Consider the following 21,329-nt stretch of genomic DNA (forward strand, 5'->3'; position numbering starts at 1 on the left):
GCTCTGCTGCTTCTTGAGCACTTACAGCACTTACAGGTCAGCTAACTGCTATGTGGTCATCTATTTAATCCCTAAATTGAGGGAAATTGTCACCTGTGCTGCCTGGAGTCAGCAGTGGGTTTCTGTCTCAGGCTGTGTAACTGCCGAATCAGATCCTGAGGAGTGATTGCTGTTTTAGCAGCACCTGTGCTCTTGTTTTGCTGGTTGTGTTGCTTATTTTTATGGATCAGGAGGTTGCAATCAATTCCAAAAATACCAGGAGTACAGTTGAGCTCATGAGATCAGGAGTGGATATGTACTTGAAGAAAAAACATTTTGAAAGTAGTATTAGTTTTATAATCATTGGAAAGGATTGACACAACAAGGAACTGTTTTTTCCACTGAGTGAAACAGAAAACAAGGAATCAAGATTTCCAGGTTCTGTTTTCAGCTTTTCCATTAGCTTGTGTTTGGAAGTGACCAAACACCTTCCTTTCCTTGTCTACAGGAGGCAAAAGCAGGGAGAGTGGTAACTGGGAAGAGAGGTGTCCTGTGGCTTTAAGACTGTACAGTAACAGAAAGCTTTGGTGAATGCTCCTATAGAGATATAAAAAGATTAATCTGCAGGCATCTGAGAACACTTATGACTTAGCTTTTGGTCTTGTATCTGTTATTTCACTTTTGGGGCTGTTAATATCTCATAGTGCACATCAGGCCATATCTTAATGATTTAAAAGGGTCTGTTTTATCTGTAACTAGTGAGAAATGCAATTATTTTTAGTGTAACTTCTGTATCAGTCAGACAAGGGATATTAAATGGCTTTAATAACTTGGAGGCTTGTTTCAAGGTGGTGAAAGCACACCATCCTGCAGATCAGGTTGCTGCAGCTCCGGAGCTGGTGTGGGGGAAAAACAGAGGAGCAGGAGCCCCGGAGGCCAAAAGATGGAGGGTGGAGGGATGTGGAGAGGAAGGAGTAAGGTAGTTTGCTGTGTCAGATGTAGCATCTTGGCCTAAGGACACCTGGGGAGGAACAATGAGACCTGTGTGGGACAGGGAGAATCTAATATGGATGACAGAGCAGGGGGACACTGAAGGATGGACATGTGCAGAGTGGGAGTGGGCTGGAGACCTGATGAGGGGAAGGAAAGGTCAATTCCTTCCAAATCAAGACCTTGTGCTACAGCAAATCTCAGCCAGGAGCAACCTTTGGCTCCTAATGCTGACCTACTCATAGCTGTGAGGCAGCCTGCAGTGCTGAGACCTGGCAGCAGTGGGATGCTTTACATGCTGCTCCTCCATCTCTGAAACTTCCAGTGCTTGTCAAGACCATGCAGCTTCACTCAGAGCTAATTAACTGTTTTGGCGCAGAGAAACTTTAGTTTTAGGCAGTAAAAAAGACCCAACCCACACAAACACAAACCTGTGACCATGTGGGTAGGACATGAATGGGCTTAAGCTATTTCCAGATTTTTTATTCTTCTCTCACTTTCGATATTTTGTCTCCCCACCAGCCTTTACACATCAGTAGCAGAGTTAAAAGTACAGTGAAAAATGGACAGTTTTCTAAGCTTGCCACATCTCTAGTGTGGAGGGCTATTGTTCAAATAAAACCAGTACAGAAACTAATTGCTGAGAAACAGTGGGATCTTTCAAAGCTCTAATTAAAGGCAATTTAAAAGTCTCCACTGATATTAGCAGGAGCATAAAACTGCTGCTGGACACATACTGGTTAGCAAGGCCAACTTACCAATGGAGGGATGCAGCTGAGCTGTTTTAGAAATGGGCATGGCTCTGCTGAGTAAATTGGGAGTTAAATTGACTGAAATGGTGTAGGAATTTGACTCGTTACCCCTCCTGCACACCCCTGGCAGTGCAGATGGGAAATGATATTTCTGAGCATTAAGCGGCAGGTATGTGCCTGTGCTGAAGGGCAAGTGTGGTGCTAAGTGAAGTCAACTTGGTCTGGACCCAACCCAGCAAAGGGTATTGATATGTGTCTGAAGCACAAGGGCTGCAAGTGTCTGTGGGGCTACATCAGGAGAGCAGATTTTCAGTTCTGTTTTAAAGGTTTTACTTAAACGACAATTAAGTTGCTCTCTGACTAACTTGGTACTTTCTACCTTGCTTCATTTCTGGTGAAACCCCTATTGGAATCACACTGCCTCTTACTTTTGCAAACCACCAAATATTCCACCCAGTAGCGTTTACGTGTCAGTGGGTGCGTACCAGTGAGTCCCTGGCTGTGTGGGACCCGGAGGGAGTTTTTCCACTGAGTTCAACTGGCACTAAAACTATTCCTGTAAAAGTACATTTCTACAGTTGCACTGTAGTATCTCTGCTGTAGACCTCTAGTTAAATGTGTGTTAAACTCTGGGGTCAAGCCACCTGGCAGTAAATTAATGGTCCATAGTGTAGCTACTGCTGTGATGCCTCTCTTCCATTAAGAGAGAGGCAATGTTGCTGTAAGTGACTTATCTGCCCAGAATAATGGTGCTGGTGGCTTGCATCTGCATAGGGGAGGATGCTAGTTGCATTTAAACAAGATTATGTGAACCTAAAGGCATTTCTCAATCCAGGGACACTGCAGAGCTACAGTGTCCCAAAGGGAGACTGTCACGGGAGAAGGGACTTCTGACATGCCCCCCCCCATGCATAATTTCAGGGAGGTTCACAGAGATCCCTTCACTGATTGGGTTTTACTGCCTCTGCCATTTTCCTGGAGGGGTATTACAAGCATTGGTAGTTGTTAACCTCTAAATAAGCATGCAGAAACCAGGGGACTCCTTTGCTACCATGGCCTCTCTGTTGGCACAACATGCAGCGTTTGGTTATTGGTACATTTATCTACCAAATGGTCCTTAAGTTTGAAAGAGAGAAATATTTGGCCATTCTGGACACATGCAATACTCCAGCTTACTAGGTTGCCAGGAAGGCAAAGTTCAGCACTCAGCATCGGAGTGTCCCCAAAAGGCTGGCATGCAAAGTGGCACAGAGAGGGGGTGATGTCTCTGGCTCATTTAAAAGCAAGAGTAGAAAAAGAAATAAGTTACATTTACCAGCTTTGAAGGTGGGAAGGGTGCTGAGGCCTTCTGCTTTCCTTTCCCATTGCTGTGCTCCTTGTCTCTCTTGGGCCCCATGTTGCAAATCCTGTGCTCCCATCTGAAGAGCACTGGCTGCGGGCTCCCTCCAGAGCCCGTTGACGCAATCTGGGTCATTAGGAGAAGGTTGTCAGGAAGGATCCTGCACCTCCCTGCTGTGTTGGCACTGAGCTTTGCCTTCCAGGGTGTATGAGAGGCTGGGCTGGTCCCAAACCCTGCTGCCAAACCTGACTTGCTCAACCCACTGCAGCCTTGGGACTCATGGGGTGTCCCCTGAGGTGACCAGCTGAGGTAAGGGAATGATGGGGCGCCACACTGGGGACACCGGGGAAATATCCTGTGGGATCCATCTAAGCATTTTTATTGACTGGGGAGAAGTCAATGTCTGGAGCTAGTACAGAGTGTCCCTGCGAGGTAGAACCCACTTGCCCTGCCAAGAGGCTGCAGGTGAATAAAGGGGATTCTGGTGAGGTTACAGAGCTCTGTATGGCTGGGGAAAGACAGAATTTCTTCAAGTGGGACTGAATGGACTGTAACAGAGAGCTAATCTGCATGGCTGTTTCATAAGTTTCCCCAGTGCCTGGACTTGGCACTCAGCAACAGACACTATATGTGCTGAGAATAACTGATTTCTCAGAAACACCATGTAAGAATACACGCATGCAGAGGTCTGGAGCAAACTCTATCAGTTTCTTTGTAGTTCAGCTTTGCCTGTAACAATCTCTGCCTATTACAACACCAGTTTAGTACCAAGGGACCAGATGTGCTGTCAAGCACCATGGCTTGGTGGAGGCCACCCTCCACCTGGCAGGTCATATTCCTCATAAATCCCCACTTCTTTTTGTGACCTTATTCTGGGTATCTACACAGACCAATGCTAGTGGCAACAAACCTAACTCCAAAGCCAATGTTTAGACCATTGCCAACTTCCTGCTCATTTACTACAGTCAGAATCCATGAGCAAAGTCAGAATGCAGATATTCCTCCAGCCTAGGACCACACCATACAGGGGCTGTGCTGCTGTTGGTCTCTGTGTTCGGAACAGCTCTGCACAGCAAAAGTCACAAGCTATGAGCTTCCAAGGCTTTTCAGACTAATAGTTACTGCAAACCAGTGGAAGTGAAGACTTAAGTTCCTATCTGACTGCTCTTTCTGTTCAGCTGCAGGTTTTTATCTAAATTATTTAAATGCTCCCTGCCTCAGTTTCTCTACTTGTAAATCCCTAATCTACCTATTTGCTATTCTTGGATTAAAAGCACTGTGGTGAGATACTGTTCACATTCTAGCAGCCACTGCTTGTACATATTTGAAAAAACAAAACTCTGAATGTTTTCTGGGAAGTATGAATATCCAAAATCAGCCTGAGGCTGGAATAACAGCGCTGTTGTGGCACAGCATGATATTTGTAAACTGGGGAGTGCCTGAAAGTTTATGCTCTGCCTGTGGGAGGTTTATGTGCAGTTACTGCTTCCTCAGTCCTTCTCTGTTTTACATGCAAGTGTATAAATCACTTTAATTTCGCCCTGAAGTGGATAAAGATAATAAATATGAAGTCAAATAAGACCAAATAGCTCATTAAGTGCATGAAAGCTGGCAGACTGTTTTAATTTGCTGCCACTACACCTTTAATTTGCCTGGCACAGCTGGGAATGCAGTGAGTGAATGCTGCACAAGCCCCTGGCTGTGAAGTTGGAGGAGGATGGACAGTGAGTTACCCACGGTCCGGGAGCCGTGCCTTGGAGTTTCCTGACAATTTATCTCTGTGGTGCCGAAAGCAGCTTGCTGTCAGCATAATGTTTCTTGTGCCTCTTCCCTACCCCATATGCTCTTTTCAGTCTATATGCAGCATTCTGGAGTATTTTGCTCTCTAAATGAGATGTCTGTGAGGTATTCAAGCATGTTGGCCCCCTCAATAATAACATTACAATATGCATCACTAAAACATTACTGTAAGCATCTAGCTCCAGCCCACAAATGCTACCAACAGCTAATTCATTCCTCAGATAGGGGAGTGTAATTTGTATTGTAAAACAGCACTTGCAACTTTTTGCCTCTAAAGTGTCCTTCACTCAAATCCTTAGTTAAATCCTGGCTCTCACCAGCATCTTTCCAAATGCAACTGCCCTAGGAAATCCTTTCCCTGGGTGCACGTAGCAGAAAAGTATGAATCTGCTCTAAATCACGCTTTTTTCTTTACTCCCTGATACTTCACGGCAGCACATTTAAGCTCTTGGCACCATCCCTGTCCTGAACACCTTGGCACATCCTGCAGTTTTCCCCAGTAAAGATCAGGTTTACCTTAGCAGCAGTGGAGTAGCCGTGCCCAAAACGGAGATTTCAATGGGATCTGACAGGGAGATTTTCCCTCTCATCTACATATTTCTGTAGTTTCCACCTTTGGGAAAACAGCCTATTTACAAGCAGGAGGTTTCTGTGTATCTTGTCTCTTGATGTCTCCAAATATTTCTCGCCGCTCTTGCAGTTCCCAGGCAGTTTTAGTCACTCTGTGTTTTTTAAATAGAGGCAAAGCATCAGTGTTCAGTAATTATTCAGAAATGAGCTGCCAGAAGGACATGACTGTGAAGAGCCTCTGAATAAAGTCAGTCCCAAAAAGCTGAGCTTTCTCTCTCCAAACTTTATTTTATGAAGCTTCTTGTTATCCTCACCTTCATAAAAACTCCTCTTCCCATCTGCTCTGCCTGTGCATCCCCGGCTGTCCAGGCTCCTCTGGGACATGATGGACATCCCTGACAGGGCAAGATGCTCAGCGTGGCTCAGTACCTTCACTGTCCCTTGGCAAAGTTCATCCCTCTCACTTGCTCCTGGGAAGAAAGCTGTAGGAGTTGGGCAGGAAAGCAGGCTGAGGGCTGGGACAGTCCAGATATTGTGCCGAGTCTGTGACTGGCACACAAATGGGCAGCAACTCAACTGGCTGTGCAGACTTTACTTTCCGAAATGCTGGGGCTGTGCAGAAGCAGTTGTGCAGCTCTTTCTCCAGCGCTTGCTCAACCCTGCAGATCCTTGCTCATGCTTGTGTGAAATCAGGGGCTTCACAGCCTTTCCCTCAGTCACCTCCATCAGACCAGTTTGTCCTTGGATGGTATTTGCTTTTCTGAGCCAAGAGCATGCTGAAGAGACACTCCCGTTCATCTCACTGTTTTCCCATACTGTGTGCTTGCTATTTGCTTCTATGGCAAAAATAAAAGCTGCTTTTGCTTGCGTGGTCCACAGTTGGTTGTGATAGGATTTCCCCCCCACCTCCGTTTAGAATGTAAGGTCTCACGAATTAAGAAGCTACAGCCTGTCTAGATCTTATACCAGTCAGTCTCTGATTCATCAGAGAATCTCCTTGGTAACTAGCTGTTCCTCTCTGATGATTTGTTACAAAGAAGCTCTCCCAATTTAAAGATAAAATACAGTGAAAGCAGAATGAGGAGCTACACTATATAGATACCTTATACAGGAACATATGCCTTGTGTGCGTGTAGCTATACTGGATATTTTCTGATGTGTGTGGGAAGCAGCCTCACTGTGAAAGAGCGTGGTATCACCCCATGGGTGGGAAACGTGCCCCAGCTGCCCCATCTCTGCTATAAATCATTATTGCTGCTCTGGGGCCAGTAACCCCATCTGCAGGGTAAATAATCCCACAGGAGAAGATGTTGTTGGTATCTAACGAGGGGCACAGCAGTTCATACTTTAATAAGCCAGATTCCTGGCCTTATGTGGGACTGATTGCCAATTACAAAGATTCAGAGAGAGGGTGACTTTCTGCAGGAGGTGTGCCCAGCTTTTTGATGCTGCCTTGTAGGCCTCCTGCTCCCTAATGAGCCCCCGCTGCCTGACCCCCTTCAGCCCACAGTAAAGCACTGTCTGTGTTCTGGCAGCCGCTCAGGTCAGAGGGAAGGTACTCACTGAAGGGTTTGTTTTTTTTTATTTGTTTGTTTTTCTTTTCATTTTCTGGGAACTGGCACTGCTGGACACGTTGATCTAAGGTGAGGCTAAGAATGCTTCATGTTTGAAATAGTTGGTAATTGAGTTCAAAAAGTTGGTATAAGTGAAATTTGACCTGCGTAAGCCCAAGGCTGTGAAGCTCTGCGGTGAGAGCTGCCCAGGGCTACAGAGGGACGAGGCAATGGTGCAGGGTGAGAAGTGAGTGTTCACGTTGCCTGTACCATGTGCACCTACAGCCAGAAATCTTCGACTCCCTGTGCACGCAGTACCTGTGTGATGGTGTTGCTGCCCAGCAGGGTAGAGAAGGGGAGAGACAGACAACTATAAATGGGTGCAGCTGAGCTCTTTTCAACTGCTTTTACCAGATAAATTAGGAATTAAAACTCATTGCTAGGTTTCTCATGCAAAACCCTTCCAGCAGATTTCAGGTGGCTCCTGGCAGAGGCTAACAGAGGGAGGATGAAGAGTGAGTCAGGTCTGCAGCTGAGATACCAGGCAAGTCACCTTGGATGATCCATCATAAGGACAGAGGGAGCTTAGGTCTGACTACAATAGTGCCTGATGTTGGGGTCTCTGATACCCAGTGACATTCTGTGACCATAGTGTGGCTGAAGCCACCAGGCTAGGGAAAACAGGTTCATTTTTGTGTTGCTCAGAGGTAGCAGAAGCTGCATCTCCCCCAAGCAGAATGTCAGGGCAGAGCCTGGGTGCCATGTCCCACCACACAACCCTCCTGGAGCAGGGGATGCTCTCTTGGGGCCCATCCTACCCCATGGAGGTGGTGGGCAGACCTGAAAATAGACTGTTTACCCTTGCTAAGGCTCTGGAGCAGCCAGAGGGGCAGATCTCAAATTTTGTTATACATTTTAATCACACCATTGTGACTTGGAGCTTGGCATGAGAAGTGAAAAAGCATCAAAACCTACTTGTTCCTCCTCCCCTGGCTGGTGCCTGCATCCTGCGGCTGGTTCCTCTGCAGATGGCATCTCCTTAGCTGTATGATTGCCCACCTTGGGTGGTTTTGGTTACAAATTCATATTTATGGTGGAAAAAAAAAAAAGAACTCGTGTACAGTGTTTTGCTGTTCCTGTCTCCTTTGGAATGTGTCGCTATTTTGGGAAACGGAGCAAAGGTGGCTGCAGCTATTTATAGCAGGGGAAGGTGTATGGATCCTGGTGCCCATAGCTGGCCATGGGCATGGGGGTTCCTGCCTCAGGGTGACATCAGAAGTGCAGTGGGTCGTGGTGTTATGTGTGTTTGGTTTTTTTTTCTTTGGCTTTTCCATTTTATTTCAATTGCTGGCCTAATCCTGAATCAGATTTGAGCTTAAAGGAATGTCAGTGGCAGTAAAAAAAAAGGAGGTGTGGGGGAAAACCCAGGGAAATGTGCACAGCCTTGGTGAATATTTTTTATGAATTGGGTCTCTTGAGGTGAAAGCTTCATTACTGCAAAACAATGAGCCTGCTACACTCTCAGTAGTACAAATGGGTTTCATTTGTATTAGGAAGATACAAGCTTATTATTTTTAGTCTGTTACTGTAGCACTAGAAATGTTTAATGTCATAATCAATGTAATTGATGAACTGAAAGTACAGAAAATTGCAACACTCTTAAGGGATGATAATGACTACAACTGTAGCAGTGCTGTAAGAGCTAGGGTATAGGTACAGGTGTAGGAAAAACAGACTTGAATCCCAAGTGTGGATGATCCCACGTCACACCAGGGGCTGTGGGAGGGCACCAGGCAGGTCCAGTGTGGCCCTTGCAGCAGCAGTTGGACCCTTGGTGCTGGCAGAATGTCCCCAGCTCAGGGCCATGGGATAGGACTGGGAATGGCTCTGCTGGAAGGACATGGGGAGAATGAGTTGTTGCCTTCTCCCTCGAAGCCTGAGGGCTCGGGAGGGGCAGTGTCCCTTTCCGGGGCAGGGAGGTCTGGTGGGAAGGAGAACATCCAGGACAAAGCCTGGCTGCAGAATATGGCAGCTATGTTTGTCTAAGTAGGTCTTAACTGAGTGTTTGCAAACACTCCAGAGGTTCACAATTTGGCCAGTTCAGCTTCCTTTTTTTCTTTTTTCCCCTCCTGAAATATTAGCACTAAAAGGCACATTTTTGACACCAAAACCCCCCTGCCAAATTCCCAGCTCCTCCTCCTAAGTACAGGGTTGCTAAAGGTTTTCAATTAGATGCTTCAGAGCCTTTAACATGGACAAAACACAACATTGGCTTTCTAGCCTGCTAATCAGAAACTGTGAAGCTGTTTTGTGATGCTTTCCCCCAAAACTCAGCCTGTGACAGACACCATTTTCAGCCTGAATTCTATGTAAAGCATAAGTAGGAAACTGACTGGAGGATCTAGTGGACCCACCTATAGCACTTTGCCTACATGTAGCTCCTGCTCTGGATTTGGGGAGCTGCTGGTCACCATGTACTAAATTCAACTGCTCCTGTACCTCCAGGCAGTTTCACTGCTAAGTTTAGTCCTGTGATACAGTGGGGTTTTTGTTTGCTGGTGATGTACTGCGTGTGTTAGTCTGCAGAAGAGGTGGCTCTGCCCTGGCTGCTGCCTCTGGGGCAAGGAGGCTGAGTGTGGGGCACCCGTGCTGACGGGTGAGAAAACGTCTGAGACCAAGGGAATATTTAATACATTTTAGATGCCACCTCTGAAGCTGTTAAATTCAGCGCGAGCCTAAAAGAAACAACAAACAGCCTGCAAGGGTTCAGTCAGGTTTGTTTTCAGCCCTGTTTTAATTTTTTTCACCTAGAGGAGGGAAATTTTTTTTGTTAAAAAAGTTGCCTTGTTCTTGTGGTTTTCCTGGCTGGCAGCATTGGATCCAGCGCTCAGAGCTGCCCCACACGTTGGACTTTCTCCCACTGCCAGCCTTGCACAGATAGCTGTGGGGAAACCAGGTTTGTCCATTAAACGAACTCAATTTAGCACATGTGATCAGTTGTGCCATGGGTTACATTTGTGCAATCGGAGGGTGCTTTGCTGAGGGAAATGGAAGGCAGAGCTGAAGGTGTGGCTGGGATGATGATGCATTGGCTGCAGCGTTCATGCTCCTCATGCAATTGCTTACATTACAAAGCAATTATCAGTGTTCAAAATTCCAATAGCATTTTGAAGGTGTATATGCCTGGGGGTTTTTCATTTGAAGAGATGTTTCTTTTATTGTACCTTACAGCATAATAACTTTACCATTTTAAACACGTTGAGGTGTTTTAGAAAGATACTTGTGATCTTTGTTGAAAAACAAAGGCAATCCTGCCAGCTCCAGGCAGAATACTTGTTCAATACCAAGCTGCTCCTAAGGCTCAATTTAGGTTTTATGCAGGTTTAATGAGGTAAAAGCCCTGTACAGTGTCTCCTGCTCCCTTTCTGAATTTTTTGGCAGCACATCCTTCAACTGGGGCCGAGCACTTCGATGCTCTTTCCGTCACTGTGAAACCATCAGCTTTTCCCTGTCTGTCCAAGCCCTCCAGGAGCAGCAGTCACTCTTGCAGTAAATTTTCACCCCAAATAACACATACATCATTCTCACAGCCTGTTCCTGGTGCTCTGCAGACAGGCTGGCTGAGGGGGTTAGAAGGGCAAACTTTCTCCATCAGCTGCTAAAGAGCAAATTTGCTGCTGGAATTTTTAGGAAGTGCTGTGTTGGAGAGCAGAGTGCTGGGGCAGGGCTCCTGGTAGCTCCAGACCAGCCCAGAAGTGACAAGAACTGAACTGGGACCTACTGTGGAAGATAATTTAGACAACTCCTATCACTTAGCAAGGGAGAGACTTTCTGCAGAGGGCGATGTCCAGGCATGACAATTCAACACATTCCAGGAGTGCTACAGTTGCCTTTAACAATGTAATTACACTTATTATCAGACAACGATTTATCACATGCAAAATGTGTATGAAACAGCATTAGTAATTTCCATAGTAACCATAATCATGACCTTTCTATGTGGAGATTCAAATGCCAGATTGACACGTACTTGATAAGACCATGCACATACATATCCTTGCATAAAGCATGCATGCTCCTGGCAGCCAGCGTTTTCTCTCTGGGCTTCCACTGCTTGGCTTATAAGCACTTACAAAACCTTGATTACCTATTGTAATGCCTTTGCACTAGACACATGCTTCTGTAATGTCTTTAAGGGTATGTGGAATTCTATTTGCAATCCCTTTTATAAATAATAATACAAAACACTTGCTGCTAAATCTGTCAGCAAGTAAATGCCAGGAAACAAAATTATTATTATTACTGTTATTTGCACCATTCCAAAATCCATTAATTTGCTTGTTGCCAAGATAGGTAATGAACACTCCTGCAGCAAGGTCACAATTCTGTTTTACATCGAATAACTCTATTTTCTCATGTATGATACATGAAGCATATTTTCTGCGTAGTGCATGATGTTTTATTAAAATTATTTTCCTTTGTTCTTTCTTACAGATTGTCTATTATGACTCTAAAGATTGCCTGCATGACATCTCTCTTTAAATTCAATGCATAATTATATAAAACAGAAATTCATCTGATGCTACACTAAAAAAACCTCTCATTTTCTTTGAATGGGGGACACGCTGCTATTATTTACCATACGACAAGGATTTAGCTAAGCTTTGGAATTTCGCAGTCACTGACACACATATTAGATATGGGCAGAGCAATGAGGGGAATAATGTGGAGGAAAACAGTTCAAGCCAAAAAGACTAATGGAAGTAGTAAAAATAGTAAGGATATGAAAGCAAGAGCTACTGAAATAAATATCTGAGATGGGAACTTGAAGGAAAGGTTCACTGCAGCTGCAGATGTACCTAGCTGAGTGTCACCTGGGTTAATATGCAAGGTGACAGATGTCTTGGGAATGGGCCAATGCTGAAGAAAAGAGCTGGTCTCCCTTGACCAGATCTGCTCATGGTGCTGAGCCACTCTCAGGTGTCCTTGGAGCATCCCTGACTTACTGCAGCTCTGGCTTTGGTGCTGGTGTTTTAAGGATGATTATGCAATCCTACACCTTTATTTTTTAAATCTTTGGTACTGCAAAAAGCCTCAACCCCCTCCTGGCAGCACAAACACAATTTTGATTGACTGACTGACCCCATACTGTTTGACCTGGTTCACCCACATCACCTGATCTTGTCTCACCTCTGTCTCTTCCTTTGAGCTCTATTTTCACTGGATTTGCCTCTTGCTGGGCTTCTTGATGCTCTGCCAGACACCATGCCCAGGTGTCTCTGGTTCCACCTGTGCTGCCCTGAGGGGTGATTTTCCTGTCTCCTTGTTGTGGCTGGAGGAGTCTCCTGGATGTTAACAACTATTGGAGCATCCACTACACAAGGACAGAGCACCCCCGTGGCCCACACAACCTAAACTTAACTCTGGATTTACAGGAGGTAAGTGCTGCTGTTCTTGTCTTGTGTATAGAAAACCTACTTCGTGGCAGTTGTTAAGGGTTTGGCTCAAGGTCACGGTGCTTATCTTGGAAATCACTTGATAAACACTTCATTTTCAGCAAAGGATGTGCTTTGGGCTGTGATGTTATCCTACAACAAGAGCTGAAATGTTCCTCCTCTTTCCTTCTAGTCCAGTGGTATATTTTACTTGCACTTAATAATAAGTGGAAAATCATTAACTTTTCCTTCTGATATATGTTTTTAATTTCTTATTCATAATGAGTTCATCGCTGCAGTGGCAGGAGTGAAATATGTGATACTACTGGAATTTCTTTGCTGTTCAGCATTAATTAACGTCCACTTCCACAGCATTAACAATAATGTGTCTGATCTTTCAGAGGCCATTGTGGGAAACTCTTTGTTCTTTTCTAGCCTGGCAAGAAGTGAGATTTGCATTTTAGCCTTTTGTTTAAAACTGTCTCTTAAGGGTTTTGAAGTGTTGTAAAAGAGTTGAATGAAGCACCCTTGTTGTCTGACTCTGCACCATGTAATTGGGATTCCAGTCAATCTGCTAGCCTTGTCTCTTCATGTTTGCCAGTCAGTGCAGAGAAGGACACCTCATTTCCACTGAGACCATGATAAACTTTTTGTTAGAACAACAGGTCTGTCAGCCCTTATTCCTGCTTTCCCAGCAGACTGTTACCTCAATGCTGTGTGTCACTCACTACTGCTGGGACTCTGCCTCCCTTTCCATGGGATGGGCTTATGGTCCCGAGGTGGGTCTGAAAGGTGTTTTTCCTCACCTGCCCAGTGCAATAACAGTGTGCTGCGAGTTTTGTTGGTCTTTGGCTCTCTGGAGTATTAGACATGTAATTTAGCAAAACTGGCCTTCCAGTGGTAAAAATACAACAGTAAAATCAAGTTGCTATTTGTTTGTACTGTGAGGCTTGCCTTAATGCCATCCCTGGGTTACACCTGATCCTTCGCAGATCAGAGGAGATGGATGTACTCATCTGAAGGACTGATTTTCAGCACACCTTGTTGCTGCTTTGGGTGTGCAGTGTGTGCTCAGCCTGGGCTGGGGGTTGGGAAATCCCTACATGTGGCAGTTGGTAGAGACTGGGGAACATCCAGGCTGATGGTTCATGGTTTATGAACATTGTGCAGCCCTCAGCATCTAATGATCTCTCTAGGTCAGCAGCAGGATTAGGCAGACTTTAGGCCTTTAACACTACACTGAATGCCTCTGTGAGTATTAAAGAAGTGACTTGCTGTCAGAAGTTGGAGGTTGCTGTGTTCTCTCTTCCCGACCCTTTAAAGCATGGTGTGATGTGTCCTTTCCATGTAGATGGGGAGCTGAGAACTTCATTAGTGCATGCAGATTTAAACAAGAGATGCTGCTTCCTTTTCTGAGAGGCCAAAAAGGCTGTGCAGGAATGGGATGGTGTTGCATGATAAACTTGGGAATTTCTGTGTGATTTTTCTGCTAAAAGCTCTGTCTTCCTGCACCAGGGGATACAACTGAACTTGTGCCTGAACTCTTGATGTTTGCCATTCTCACGCTGCTGAATGACCAACTGTGGAAACCAATGGGTTTAGGCATGGAGATCCCCTCTTGAGTGCAGCTTTCTACTGGATGTTGTGGTGTGTGGTGTTTGTGGTTGTGTTTTTGGATTGTGTGGTGTTTGGTGGTTTTTTTCTTCCTTGTTCTGTGCCTGAGGACAGCCTGGGGATGGGACAGTCTTGTGGTGTAGAGGCTGTGCTGGAGGGAGCCTGCTCCTGCCCTTGTCCCCATGGCCATCTCTGATACTTTGCTGTGTGCATCTGAGTCTGAGCAGTGGCTTTGTTGGCTGGGATAGATGCAGCTGGGGAATCCCTCACCCCAGAAAGAGTCACCTCTTTGACACTTTTATGCTTTCCAGCCCTGCTTTGCTCCAGGTTGGAGCTTGCCCAGTGCCTATGCAGAGCAGCTGTCACAAAGCCAAAGTCTGGGGATGTTGCAGGTTTGGGCTGTGAAGGCACTTTGAGCTTTTGTCTGCCAGGGACCTCCATGAGTTGCCATGTCTTACTGCTCTGCCTGGGAGAGCAGCCGGGGCAAACTGCTCCTTTCATACCTCTGCACTGTCATGTTGGAAAGAAAATTGGAAATGACAGTTATTGCCGTTTCCAGTCTTTGCTCACCAGGGCTTGGCAGGGAGATGGCACTGGTTGTTACAGCCAAGCCTGAATCTCCTGACCCAGCAGCTCTGGTGGGAAAACTCAGAGGGAAGGATATTGGATCCTGCTCCATCCTGCTTCACTATCTGTTAAAGTTTCTTGGGTTTTGTTTTTGTGTCTAATTTGGAATGTGTGCGGATTTTGGTGTAGAAAAAAGAACAACGAAGAACAGCAATTACTGCACCCTGAGGGCAATGGCATCAGCATCCCCACACTGCAATTAACTTATTGGGATGAAGTGGGGGCTAAATACGAACTCCAGTGGCAACACAAGTGCTTTGGTAACGTAGCATATTGCTTATAAATGTGCTTTGCAAGAAAAAAGCCCCACTACTTTAAACCTTCCCTTTTGCTACACCCACTGACAAATGTAGCCCTGACTTAATACGATGATGTTTTTCCAAAGCTCCTGTTGCATCTGTCTGTGCTGAATTCATATGCTGAAGTTTATATGAAGCAATGAATTTCTAAAATTCCTAATGAATTCAGTTATCAGAGAGGCCTTTCTAATAAAGAAAATATACGTCAGCAGAGCTGGCAGGATTTTTACTGAGGCAATTTTTCATTGAGTCCACAGTAGATGTTCTTTGATAAATCTTGTCAGTGCTGTCACTCTCAGTCTTAATTGCACAAATGGCCATTCAGTTTTCAAAATAGCAGAGCTGTTCAGAGTCTCGTGGGTTTTGGCATCATGCTCAAGTGTTCTCCAGCCTACCCTGTCTTTTGCTAATCTCTCTATGACTAATTTACTAATTTTTTTTATAATGCAAGAGAGGTTTCCACAACACTTCTCTGAACCTCTTATGCTCAGACTCTTGAGATGGATGCTGCCTGTTGTCACTGCAGGATGTGATCACTGTTGCTGTTTACCTGGCTGCACTATCAGAGGAGTATAGATGGAGATAACGCTTTGTTCTTAGAGCACCTGTATGTTGTATGTCACGGTTTGCTTTTTTTTTTTAATATTTAACTTTAAAAAGGGTTTGAATCAGACTTCCTCTCTGGCTTTCAAAGCAAGATGCAGCTCTGGACCAAACTGAAGAGATTAAATCACACTCCATATTTTTAGTGTGTAGTTTCATATGTCAAGTTCACTCATTACGGGGGAAACTGCTGCCCACTGAGCCACCACCAGCCAGTTGCGTATCCCTTGAGCATCACAGTGTGTCTCATCGAGACACCCACAGCCTGAGGCTGTGAGTCCACAGCTGTGATGTCTGCTTGCTGTCATGATGACAATGACCTTGTTCCTCTGGCTGGGCATGAAGTTGCTACTGTGTAACACAGAGTGTGTACCCTACAAAAGGGGACAAGAAGGGAATTTGGAAGCAGTTAGCCTGTGCCTGGGATTAGTGGTCATGTTCCTTCTTTGCAATGTGCTGTGCAGGGCCAGGGGATCCTAGTTATGCTGTGTCAACATCATGGTAAGAAATACCAGGAGGTTTTTTCTTTATTTCTTCTTTTAAGAAAAGAAGATCTTACATGTCAGAAGACTCTAGTGTTTGCAACAGAGACAATATCTTGAGTTGGTTAGCATCTGTGGAAATCTTGTCAAACAGAACAATGAGTAAATGCCATACAGTTTATTGAGACCTGTGTATCACCTTATCTAATGCTGACCTTGTGAGAAGTCCTTGGATGATGTGAACTGGCTCTTATTGCTAGCAGAGAAAATAAAGTTGAAGCAGTTTATACCAGCTGAGCACCTGGTCATTATATCTAATGTTGTAAAAGCTGCTGTGGAAGCACAAGCTAAAATGGCTATTCATCTTTGATCCCTCAGCAATACAAGAGTCTCTAGTAATCTCTAAGATTATGGTTATAGAGAGCTCAAATTTTCTCTACAGCCTGCTAAACCCTGTTTACAAAATGTTGCAGTTTGAAGAGGAAAGTACTGCGTGCACTGTATTGCGTGGTCTTCCCTCATTCACTGAGCTGCTTTTGGGTGTTTAAGTCTATGTAATGTGGTGCCTTGAAAGTCTGACTTTGCAGGGTGCTCTGAGCTGCAGGTTGGTGCTACTGGCCCCAGCACCTTGTATTTAGAGGGTAGGGGCTGGGGGGTACCGCCTGCTTACTGAATCCCGTGTCTGCAGGGAGCAGGGACAGAACCAGCCTGGGTCTGAGAGATGCAAGACTAAGTTAGAGGAATACACCATCCCGCAAGACTGCGGTTAGTGGCTTTGCTGTCAGCTGGCTGTGTGGTGAAAGGCCCTTCATGTTTCCAGGTGGCTTTAATTATATTTCCTTTGCAGGGGATGGTGTAAAACACAACTGCACAAACACAACCATGGAGCTGGTAGGAAGCACAGTTGTAGGCTCCTAGTTTCCAAACCAGCACATGCCCCAGCTGCTGTTTCTAGGTTCCCTGTCTATAAATCCATGTCTTGGAAAAAGCAATTAAGGTGAAGGCTTTCAAATGCCAGAGCAGAATGCCATGGAGGCCGGGAGCCAGCTCGTCTGGGGCTGTCCTGCGCCAAGCCTGGGGCTGTGACCCGGGCTTTGGTGGAGTGACAGCAGGTTTGCTCTGGGAGAACAACAGTGTGCCCAACCATCAAGAGAAAATAGAGTTCAGACTGTGAAGCAAACCAGGGGAATTGTGCGGTTTGCTTGCCAAAATCTTGTTCTTTGGGAGTCAGCTTTGGCCTCACGTGTGATAGTGGAAAGGGATGGGTTTGGTAAATGTTGGTGTACTTCAGTGATGGATAGAAAACTGTTTTCTTCCCTCTTCTGGTAATAAAACTGTGTATCTGTCCAGAAGATTCTTAGGAAATCATATGCATCCCTCCTGCAATACTTTATAACCTGGGTATCTTAGAGACTGCAGGAAATGTTTACTCTGTCTTGTTTGCCCTTCTTCCAACAATGCTCATGCAAAAAAAAAAGATAATTTGGAAACGTTTGTGGCTTTTGACTGACAATAGAAAATCTTTGCTTTGAGTTTTGGCAAAAGGTTCGTGGTCCCTAGAATGCTTTGCAGTTAACTCTCATTTCATTTGCATGACTAAACAGTGGTTCTGCATTGCTTCATAACAAAAGATTTGCAGAGCTCCAAATGTGTTTTATCGCTGGAAAAAAATTCAGTGGTAAATCAAGGTTCTGTGTATGATTAAAATGCTTTAAGCTAAAAATTTCAATAGCAAAAATTCCTTTTACCCCTTCAAATGTAGCCTTAGGTAATATTAAATGGTGAGGCTTCAAGCCCCAGAAGAATTTGGGTGTGGATGGTGGGAACAAAGGGAGATGCCTTCATTTGAGAAATAATCCTGGTTACTGTCAGTGCAATAATGTGAAACACTGATGATTCACTGCTGGAACTTGCTACCGCATCAAATGTATGCCATGAATTATTTAGAAAATCTAATTGTTAATTTTGCTATTGCAGTTAAGTAGCAATTAAGCTTAGTTTGAAAAATCAGTTTATATATCATAATTCTGATATCCTTTAGAACTTGCTTGGGATCATCCACAGTGCTGCCTCCTTTATGCTGCATTTTTGTTTTTCTGTTGGTGTTAGTTTGGCCTGGGATGTCCAACAGCCCTGAGCTCTCCAAAATTTTACATCCATGGGGATATAAATCTCCTGGATTTCCAGGCTGGAGGACATCACTTCTTTGTCCTTTCTAGGGTATTTACAACATTTTTGAGCAGTATGACAGAAACACCCTGTTCACTGAGAGGTGGAGGGAGACTTGGGTTTGCTCCCTGTGCCCGGCAGGACTCACAGTGATGATGGGATGCTGTGGATCTGCTGAGCCACAGTGGAAGTGAGCCAGGATGTCACAGAGCTGGAAATAAGCTCTGCAATGGAAGCTAGAAAATAGTGGAAAGTGGTTGTACAGGTTAGGAAGCCTAGATTTGGTCTATTGAGGTCAATGTCATCTACTGGGGATTAGGTAGGATCAAGTAATTAATGAAAAGGATAATTTATACCAGTTTTCTGATCCCTGCAGACAGAGTAGATGACATACTTCTGCTTTTGACCCTTCTATGTATTTTTTTTTTCGTTGTGAAGAAGTGCAGGGAGGGCAAGATGGGCAACAGACTGCAGAAGTTGTCATTAATGTTTTGTGAGTGCTTTTCTCTGCTGATCCTTGCAAATATTTGGATTGCCAAACTCGACGCCTGTTCTGGCAACCTCATTGGAAGGGATATGCCAGCACTCTCTGAGTCCCCTAAAGCACTGAGCAGTGCAACCTGTGCCTGCTCCAGCACACCATTGCCATGCCACGGGGAGGTGGTGATGCTGCTGAGTCAACTTGTTGCTGAAATTATTCCTGGAGACGTCATCATGAGTGACAGAAGCCTCCATTGCTGTAGTTCATTAATTTGAAAGTAGCAGAAAAAGCAGCATCCTTGGGGATCCCCAAACTCTGGTCTTGGCTATGTGATTTGGCCTAATTGGCTCCACGGCTCAAACAACCAAGGTCTTTGTGTGGGCAGTGGTGTGTGACGGGGCTGGAGCTGCGGGCTGGCAGGTCCTGCCGCTCTGTGGAAAGGGCTGAATTCTGAATAAGCTGATATCCCTGTTCACAGCTTTTCTTGTCAGTTATAGCTAGGAGAATGGGGGAAGGTATCTTTCTCTTAGAATATACATTTAAATGACAAAAAAACATAGTTGCAGTCAAAGGTAAATTGACCAACCAAAGCTTATCAAAATTAGCAAAATTATCAACTTGGTACATGAACAAATGGATATGATACCTTGTGAAAGCTGCCTCGCATCAGGTGGATGTGCAGGTCTTAGCAAACTACAACGCATTTGACATGTCCAGCAGCAGGGTTGAATGAGCTCGGTGGAATATTTCTGCTTCAAAGAACTCAAACTTTTCACAAAAATTACCTAAATCAAAGGGATAGTTTTGGCTGCAGATAGGAGGAGGTGAATGACTTCTGAACTGTTGCTCTCTTTGTTTCAAAGCTCATGAAATTCTGTTTCAGTACTTTTAAAAGCAAACTCTTGGACTCTGTTTTAAAGTAGTTTTCTAGTTTAAAAATGTCTCTTAATTTTTTAAAAAGCTAGAATTTAAAACATTTAAAGTAGACTTGAAATAAAATGTGGGTTTTATTATTTAAATGGAAAATGGCCTTTTCAGATCAAGTAAACTTTTCCTCTTAGACCTGCTTTGTCCGCCAAACTGGAAACTCCATTATTTGTCCATCTCTACAAGAGATATTAGATACTCAGCAAGTGGAAACATTGATCTCCTAAAATGGGTGTTACTGCTGTCAGTGCCCATACTGGGCCTTGAGATGGGAGTTTGCAGCAGGGAATCCCCTCCTGGGCTTTGGAGTCCAGAGGTGGGATGTTTTAGTAACAGCTGCATCGCTCTTCCTGACACAACAGCTTTGATGCCAAATAACAAGAGCCCGAGTGCTCTGATGCTTCCAGTTTCCACATGGATATCAAACGTTGTTTACCACAATGTTCTCGCTTTTATTGCTGAAACATGACACTCCAGAATACTCAACCATGGTGTCTGGAGCCACTTAGCTGTGTTTGTTCCTGGGTGTGCACTGCAGGGCTGTGTCTTGCCCAGCTCTGCAAGCTGTGCCCGCTGCTGCTCTCCTGGTCCTCTGGTGCAAGCATGTCCATCTCCTCTCTCTGGCTCTCTGTTATGGGGAACTCTAATGGTAAATTAAAGGTTATGGAAATTGGTCTTTTTCTTGTTGCCTGATTTCCTGCTTTGTCTGGAGGCTGCCAGCGCAGGAGCCCACAGAGTGGGAGCTCGGCTGTAGCCCTGGGCAGCAGTGGGTGCTGGAGCTGTGGGGCTTGGGAGGGAGTGGGGGGCTGTCCCCCACAGCTGTGGGGATGTGAGCGTCAGCTGGGGACAAAAGGCATTTAAACTGCTCCAGCCTTCAGATGGACATGATCAGAATTGGGGGCAGCTTTGGTCCTGCTAGGAGAGGTTTTGGTGTGCTTGCTTCCCTGCTCCCAAAACCATTTTTTACTACATACCATCTCCCCTGCTGTATACACATTATTTCTTCTAAAACTTTTCTGGAAGTTTGAATTTTATTTTGCCCCTGACATCAAATAGAAATGGTGCATTTGCACCCTTTGAAATCAGCGTCTGAAATACAAAAGCCACGTATTTGGTTGCACTGGATTTGGCCTCTGCCAGGCAGCTCCTAGTCCCTCTGCTGCAGCAACTTGCTCAGAAATAATGTTATCAGATTAGCATAACCGCAGTGAGAACAGCTCCTGAACTACTGGTAGAGATAAAGTATTATCACATGCAACATCCCTGTTTTTTCTGGCACATATGAAGAGATGTGATAGATGGTCCCATCCGCAAAGGCAGATAAGAAATATCTTGAGGTAGATGGAAGAAAAAAGGAGCTATTTCCTACTGCCTGTTTGCAGTAGTTTGCAGAGTGCTACAAATAAAACTATTATTTTGAACCAGCATTATTTTCAGCCTATAGCATTTGGGAGAATTTATGATGCAAATAGGTTTTGTGCACACCCTTTTTTGTATTTTGTCACTTCACAGCTGTGTGAGACGCCACTGATGCTGCAGCCAGGTGAGGAAGCTGCTAACAGGGCTGTGGTGGGGCATGGAGAATGCAATGGGATCTTTTCCATCAAAGGTGAATTTCCATTTCAAATATTTCTCCAGCAAGACAAGCCCTTTACTCCACTTCCCTCTTCATCTTCTCCACCTGAGAGTGAGCCTGGATCCTGGGGAGC

General features: G+C 44.9%; 1 protein-coding gene across 2 annotated transcripts in view; it reads right to left on the reverse strand.

The window, feature by feature from the left end:
• KCNMB2 (potassium calcium-activated channel subfamily M regulatory beta subunit 2) overlaps positions 1-21,329 on the reverse strand; it is a gene marked incomplete at both ends in the record, with an annotated part of 141,849 nt that overhangs the window by 43,536 nt on the left and 76,984 nt on the right. The window contains one exon of one of the 2 annotated variants that reach the window (XM_080350076.1): positions 5,377-5,450. The exons of the other annotated variant lie outside the window; for it this stretch is intronic. Coding sequence (XP_080206202.1) covers positions 5,377-5,450 — 74 coding nt within the window. Of the gene's footprint in view, positions 1-5,376; positions 5,451-21,329 lie in introns of those variants that run through there. 2 annotated transcript variants of the gene reach the window in all.

Source organism: Nesoenas mayeri (assembly GCF_963082525.1).
Source record: "Nesoenas mayeri genome assembly, chromosome: 9".
Classification (NCBI taxonomy): Eukaryota; Metazoa; Chordata; class Aves; order Columbiformes; family Columbidae; genus Nesoenas; species Nesoenas mayeri.